General features: G+C 50.2%; 1 protein-coding gene across 2 annotated transcripts in view; it reads left to right on the top strand.

The window, feature by feature from the left end:
- Positions 1 to 4,509: 4,509 nt before the first annotated feature.
- The window catches only part of KMT2B (lysine methyltransferase 2B), a 64,247-nt gene continuing 60,988 nt past the window's right edge, over positions 4,510 to 7,768 (top strand). Inside the window, exon 1 of one of the 2 annotated variants that reach the window (XM_082231446.1) lies at positions 4,510 to 4,971. In XM_082231446.1, the coding sequence (XP_082087572.1) occupies positions 4,642 to 4,971 (330 nt within the window). In that variant the 5' untranslated portion in view covers positions 4,510 to 4,641. The remainder of the gene's footprint in view (positions 4,972 to 7,768) is intronic. The other variant, XM_082231447.1, reaches the window with a different exon arrangement.

Raw genomic sequence — 7,768 nt, 5'->3', positions numbered from 1 at the left:
AGTCATCTCCTTGCTGTGGAGTCCATCCCACAGGTGCTGTTTATAAGCGGAGCGGAGCTGGCAGATTGCTGTTGCTGTAAGCCTTTTCCTTTCTCTTTAATAAAGCACTAGAGCAGATCGCTCTGGACTTTTAGACTTCTTCCTGGGTTCTTCTGCAAAATCTGAACTCCTGTGAACTCTCCAGCTCTGCAGGGTGCAACACCTACCAGGTCCTAAACATGGTTCTTCTCCCACACTCGGGCCCAATATTTGGCCTCGTCGACACCACCCATTTAAAGCAGTATCATACAACTGTAAACAGTCATGGCTCCCTCCGCAAAGAATCCTGAGAACTGTAGATTGTTAAGGGTGCTGAAAGTTGTTACTAGACCCCTGTTGTTGTTGTTGATCAACTCCTCACAGAGCTACAATGCTCAGAGTAGTTTAACAGTCAATTCCTCTTCCAAGGGAATTATGCTACGTGTAGCTCTGGGGGGACAGGGGTCTCCTAACAACTCTCATCACCCTTTACATTTCCCAGGAATATTTGGGGGAAGCCACAACCACTTAAAAGTGGTCCGATACCACTTTTGCTGTACAGTGCAGATAGGGGCCTATATCTGAGCTCAGCCCTGAACTTTCTTCTTAATCCAGGGATCTTCCTCAAAACATGTGGAGTGATTTCAAAGTGTCCATGGGCATGTGCAGAATGGTCTCCCCCCGCAGAAGAGTGACCACAGCTAGTCTGCCCCCTCCCACATATGCACACGCTCATATTGGTTTGATGGTGGTTTGCAGACACATAATAAGCCCTGACACCTCTCCTTTAGAGATCCACACTTATTTTTCTTCAGTTACTACATTTATGTACTGTTCTACAATAAAGCTCTTTGAACACTTTACAATAAGGCGTCTTTTAACAACAAGAAAGGAGAAGGAAAACAAATCTGAAGAATGGCCTTACACAATCAGAATGGCTCCCATTGAACTCAGTGGCATTGACTTCCAAGGAAATACATTTTGCAAATATTTAGATTAGATTGTATAAGGTGACTTATACCACAATCTCTGTCTTTCCTCTCTGTCCTCGGACTCACATAGTGCTGGGATTTCCCCCCAGCCCAAGGGCCACATTGCCTCATAGGTAACCCTCTGGGGGCCACATGCCAGTGGAGGATGTGGCCAGATGCAAGAGTGGGCGGGGCAATGGATGTCACTGTCACCCAGTAGGCTACATCCAGGTGAACGTCACAGTTCAAGAACACCATTCATCTCTGACATTCCCCTCCTTGATGCCTGTTAATAAACCCCAACCATCCTTTTGTAGGCAAATTAAATACATTTATTTCATTGCACCATTTCCAGACACACTTAGGGCTTTGTTTTCTTTTTACTTGCTTTGCTTGCTGGTTTCATGCCTATCAAAGCTTTATATTGTTTCAGTAGTTACTATATTTCATTTTCCTTCTTGCAAACTACTTTGAGAACCATGATGGTCGAGAAGCAGTATACAGTGTTACAAACTGCCTTCTCCTGTGTGAACTTCTCCAGTTAATTGAGAGAGCCTCCTCAACAATTTATAGTGTTTTTACTGTCTGTTGTTTTTAGTGTGTGCAGCTCCCACAAAGTATCATGCTAAAGGGTAGTCTAGATGTTTACTAAGCTGGGGCAACTGATGTAGTTTCCTTCAGATGTTTTGGACTGCAACTCCCATCAAGGAGTTGCCTTGAGATGAAAAAGCAGAATATCGGTTTTTTAAAGGAATGTCTTTCTTCCCCCTGGTGGGAAAAGATTTGTGGGTTTTTATCTCTAGGGCTGCAATCTTATGCACTCTTACTTCCAAATGGTTGCATCTGTTTATTACTTGTAGTGTTTTGCTTTAGTGATGTATGGAAGTGAGAGCTGGACCATAAAGAAGGCTGATGGCCGAAGAATTGATGCTTTTGAATTATGGTGCTGGAGGAGACTCTTGAGAGTCCCATGGACTGCAAGAAGATCAAACCTATCCATTCTGAAGGAAATCAGCCCTGAGTGCTCACTGGAAGGACAGATCGTGAAGCTGAGGCTCCAATACTTTGGCCACCTCATGAGAAGAGAAGACTCCATGGAAAAGACCCTGATGTTGGGAAAGATGGAGGGCACAAGGAGAAGGGGATGACAGAGGACGAGATGGTTGGACAGTGTTCTCGAAGCTACCAGCATGAGTTTGACCAAACTGCGGGAGGCAGTGGAAGACAGGAGTGCCTGGTGTGCTCTGGTCCATGGGGTCACGAAGAGTTGGACACGACTAAACAACAACAAGTGTTTTGCTTAGCGGCATTGTAATGGACCAATAGCTGCTCTGATCCCATTTAGAAAAGAACTGATTAGTATTTTAAATAAAAAACAAAATAAGGTGTTTTGGAGGGCAAGTTCAAAGAGTAATTCTATGTGTCTATTAAGACTTAGGAGTAACAATGTGATTTCCAAGAGGAGGATTAAAATGTAACTGGCAGATTATGTAGCAACCTTGGGTCTATCAGAAAAAGCCAGGTTAAAAAGAGAAAGAAAGATGACACAAAGGAAGCCAAACAAATTCTGGCAAACATGCCCTTAAACATTGTGGGAGACTTTCTGCTCAGGTAGAAAAATTAACAAAACGCTTAAACACTACCTGCCCTCCTTCAGTTTGACAGTGTGTTGGACTGGTAACTGTGCAGTCTGATTCTGTGATTCTGCTGAAACCGTAAACTAGCTAGTCTGCATCTGCATCATATACTTAAAGCACACGCCTTCCACCAAAGTATCCTAGGAGCTGTAGTTTATTAAGGGTGCTGGGAATGGTAGCTCTGTGAGGGGAAATCTAGAGTTCTCAGGATTTTTTTTTTTTGGGGGGGGTGAGTCATGTGTTTTAAATGTATGTTAGGCACGCAACCCTAGTTGGGGCTGCAATCCCATATACAAGCTTGCCTGGGAGTAATCCTCTAGGGTTGTGCCACTGGATCTGGTTTACGCAGACAGCTGGTGGAGATGGAGAATATGTGTTAGCATCCTAGGGTGTCAGAAAGAAATGTATGACTTCAGACGGCTGGTGGTGGTTGGTTTTTGTTTTGTAATGCTTCCTTGGGTTTTGGCTTTTTAAGCACCCTATACCTGGTATCATAGCATATCGGGGAGCAAGGTGTGCTAGAAGCTTTCGCCATGGTTCCCCCCCCCTTAAAGAATCACTTGTACGTCATGTTTTGTTTTTAAACAAAATAGCAATTTTTAAAGAGCAGTCTGACTTGCAGCCCAAGTGGTGCAGTGCATTCTGGCATCTTAGTCGGCTGAGAGAGAGAGAGAGAGACGTTTCAACATGAGGGAAGACCGGTTTGGGAGTTGGCTGATCCTTTGAAACATAAATGCACTTGTAAATGTTTCATTCAGCCTGAACACGAAAGTGGCCAAAAACTTGCGTTTCCCCGAGGGAATTGGGAGGGATGAATAGACCGAAAGTGTCTCTCCCTCAGCCTCCACTCCGCACCTTCGTAAACATTCCTGTTCCTGCTTCGTGAAATCTTTTGTATATACAACAACGTGATAAAGATCCTGCTTTTTCAGGTTTATCTGCCTTTTCGGGGCGGGAAAGCTGTTGTACCATTTCCTCCCCAAATTCTCACTCTATCCCGCACGCGTTCCGTGTCTCACTCGCACAGCCCCAAATCTCGCATGCAGAGGCATTCAGAGAGTGGTTTTGTCTGTCCCGTCGCTGCAGCTTCTTTACTTCGTCGCGTTCAGGGTGCGCGCGCGCGCGATCTTCATTCATTCATTCTCCCCAGACTTCGGCAACTTTTAAGTTCAGAGCGGGAGGGGACTTGTCGGCTTAACGTGGCTTCTCCACTGTCAAATGGAGGGAAACTGTCTGTGTTTCTTCTCTCCCCACCGCGTTAAATGGTCGCGGCGATGCTCTGTGTGCTGCAGGACGCTATTCCTCAGGGCTGCTCGCTGGGGCAGTGGCGCCCTTTATTTCATCGTCCCTTCGGGGATTTCTCTCTGTGACAGCATTCTACGGGCCGCGCCGTCCAGCCCCTCCCCGACTACAACTCCCAGGGTGCATTCCAGGCGAGACCCGGCCTCGCGCTGCATGCTGGGAGCTGTAGTCTTGTCGCCGCCGCCGCGCCTTCCCTCTCGCCCCGAACGCGAAATGGACTCGTTCCTCATTCGCTCTTTCAAGCCTCCCACGGCTTCCTGCCTTCATTGCCCGGGCTGAACCCGACTCTTTATCCCTCAGGCACACGAGCGGACCTGCGCCCCGCTCTTCACCCCTCGCGCGAGCAGCCATTTACAGCCGCCTCAGTCGCCCACCACGCCGGAGGGCAGCTTAGCTCGGGTGTCGGCCGCGGTGCTTGACGGGAGACGTAGTCCCTCCCCTCCGCCCTCTTCGCTTCACGCGGCGGGGCTCCGTCCCAGCGGCGGACTTCCCTTCCCATGGTGCGCGGCGGCGACAGAGGGCCACTTCCGGGGCGCGGCGGCCGACGGGAAGCGCGGTCCCTTCCCCTCGCGCCCTCCCTCCCGTCGCATTGCACAGCCCCCCTCGGCGGGACTCGGGCTCCCAGGCTGCCCCGCGCTCGGCGCTTGAAGGCTCCTGCGGAGGATTGTTATTGTGGCGGCCCGGCCCCCCTGGGCTCCTCTCAGTGTTTAAAGATGGCGGCGGCGGCGGCTTCGGCGGGAGGCGGCGGCAGCAGCAGCGGCGGCTCGTCCGGGGCCTCGCAGGCGCGGGGCCGCTTCCCTGGCCGGCCCGGCGGGTGCCGCGCGCGGGGCGCAGGGGCCGGCAGCCGCGCGAGGGTCTCGCTGCTGGCGCCGCGCCTGCTGGTCTGGGCCGCTCCTGGGGACGGGGAGCGGGCCGCGACGGACACCACCCTGGGGATCCTCCTGGGCCTCAGCCGGAGCTGGCGCCGCCTGCAGGGCCTGCTGGGGGACAGCAGCAGCAGCAGCAGCAGCGGAGGCGGCAGCAGCGGGGGCGAAGAGGAGCCGGTGAGAATCCCTGCAGCTGGTGGGGCTGGGAGGCTGCGGGCCCCGTCTTGACAGGGGGCGCGGGAGGCGCTGCGGAAGCTCACGCACCCCGTGGGGTGGGGTCGCGCCGAGTGCACCCGCGCGATGGTGCTCAGCTGTTAAAGGGGGGGGGGTGCAGAAGCACCGTAGTCGTCCTCTTCTCCGGCAAGACCTGGGCTGGAACCGCATTGCTTTTTCACTCCCTTCATCGATGCATTTCTCCAACAGGAGCGTGTGTTCGTGGTTGGTTTAGTTTCTTAATTGCAGTGGGGGTGGGGAGGCTTGTTGAGGCTGATGCGAACCCTGCCACAGAGCTCACCTGCAAAGTAGGGCAGGATCCCTGGAGTTTGCGCCCCTCCTCCTCTCTTTTTTCCTGCTTCCTGGGCTGGAGGCTGGAAGCTGGCCTTAAATCCCATGTTTCTGCTAACTGGGCTTCTGCTCCCCCCCCCCACAGGAAATTGGCTTTGGGGGTGTGTGCGTGAGGGTAGCGCTGGTGGTGGGGGTCTATCTGGCTTGTGAGGATGAGCTGGGCCTCCTTGCAGGGGAGATAAGTTCGTCTGCTGGCACATGGTGACCTGCACTGATGATGTGGGATTTGAGGCTGCAGGCATGTCCAGGAGCAAGTCCTGTTGAGCACAGAAGGGATGCTTCTGTGTCAACAGACCTGCACTATAAGGGGGTGCAGGGGATCAGCTTTGTTCAGCTGTCAGGATCAGCTTCTCCTTTATGCAGGCTGTGCCTCCCACTTTGGATTGCTGCATGCAACACTTTTATCAGGTAGCCATGGTGAACAGATGCTGCCCTCCTTGGGGGGAGAGACAGGGGAGGGATTGCCTTTGAGCTTCCCTGTTGTTTGCACACAGCTTCTTCTTCAATAGGTGCTTTCAAACTTAAGGCGGTTTGGGCAGAATGGCCCTGTCTCTGGCTAGGCAGGGGTGTGGTGCGATCAGACATATGGGGCTTTTGTTCCTACCTTGGTCCTTGAAAGAAGAAAGCTGACAGCGCTTAGTCACCTGCTCTGCTGTCTCCTCCCTGCTCCTGTAGCATTAGACACATGGGAGAAACTAGCCTAACCAGGGATGGCCTTCACCCTACAGAGATTCTTCCAGCAATTTGGGAAAATAACTTCACTCTTCGAAGGTTTCAAGCTGCATAGAGGTAAATTGTTGCTGTTCACCAGGGAACAAGGGGAATCAATATGACGGTGATGGAAGGCTTGTGTTGGAAGAATGGATCTTGGGGTTTTCTAAGGTGGGGAGGATGGGTGTTTGGGTGACTTTCGAGTCCCCGGAGAAATATGCTAGAAAGGATTGTAAAGAAATGTCAAGAAAGGAAGCAGTTATGACTGAGCTGGGCTACTGCTTGTCTTTCACTATTGTACACCTATCTCGGCTGATTCCAAATGAGAGTTAAAAGTTAATCTCCTGAAATCTTGCTGCAGTGCAACATGGGGCACAAACATTTAGCAGAGTCTGAGAGTGAAACTGAGGTAAGGGACAAGTTATCGGCTGACTGACTAGCTGGTATCTGGGCTTTATTTAAGAAACTATTAAGTTTTGTTCTTCTCTTAGTCGCTAACTGAATTTCAGGTGCTGGTTTTCTCTTGAAGGATTTCAGTTTCTGCTTTGGAAGATTTGCATCCTATTGGTCTGACTACCTCTGCCACCAATGGGAAAAGCCTAGCTTCCAGAATTCAGTGTCTTTGGCCTGGATGAAGTTGCCAATAACTACCTGTTGTTTCATAATTGTGAAAGTGATGCCGTTTATGTATGTTGCTAGCACAGGGGGTGGTGCCTTCAAGAAAAGCACTGGCATTGCAATGGGGTGATCTTTTCTGTGTTCCCAGGCGTGTATCCATACTCGTTTATGTTGTGTGTCCTGGGACAGCTGTTTAGGTGTGCCTCATTTCAGGTACAGTACAAACAAATTGCCAGTGCTTGGTCTGAGAGCCTGTGCAGTCTGTGATTTATGGAATAGCATAGGAAAGCAGAAAGACTCATTTGTGGTAGTTGCAAGTTGCTTCTTTGCCCTCAGCTGGTAAATCTGCTGGGTGGTGGTAGGGAGCTTGATCAAATCTCTATATTAAAACAAAATACAAATATATTTCCACATAGAGAACTTGGGTATTTGGCAGCGGGGGTGGGGGCGGTTTCAAGCCTTGCCTATACCCTGGCATGTGAGTCTTGTACATGGTCGGACTCTTTTTTTTTTTTGGTGTATGAAGAAGCATTCTGGCATGTGAACCCGCATCTGCCCTATGAAGTGTCCATTGTAGATGGAAGTGTATTTACAGTGTGATCGCATCTTACATCAGGGTTTGGTTCCAATGGTTCTGTGTATACATAAAAATTACACATACCCAAACCCTTGGAGCCACCTTGCGGCTACTGGGTGATAGGAAAAGAGAAATAACTCTCCCCGCCCCAGTACTCCCATAGCTCGCACACCAAACAGGCCCTGCCTCGCAAGCATGGCAGAGGTCTTAAAAGCTATTTTTTCACACTGGGTTACCCCCAGCGGACCCAGTTCGAAAGAGCTTTTAACTTTCCACCTTGCTTGGATTTAACTTGTGCGATTTCAGCTATCTATCTTCAACCATGTATGCTTGAAATTGTGCAAGTTAAATGCATGTAATATGTGATTGTACTGTGCTTTATCTATTCAGTTTATAGTCTGTCCTTCTGAAGGAGCCCACCACTTTTGTTTTGTAAGCATCTCGTCTGACTAGACCTTTGCAGATTGTCTCCTTTCTGTTGTTGTTCAAGGGAAAGCCCAGGAT

Source organism: Podarcis vaucheri (genome assembly GCF_965113315.1).
Source record: "Podarcis vaucheri genome assembly, chromosome: 7".
Taxonomy (NCBI): Eukaryota; Metazoa; Chordata; class Lepidosauria; order Squamata; family Lacertidae; genus Podarcis; species Podarcis vaucheri.
Note: the sequence above shows the minus strand (reverse complement) of the source record. Positions and strands in the feature narration are given on the sequence as shown.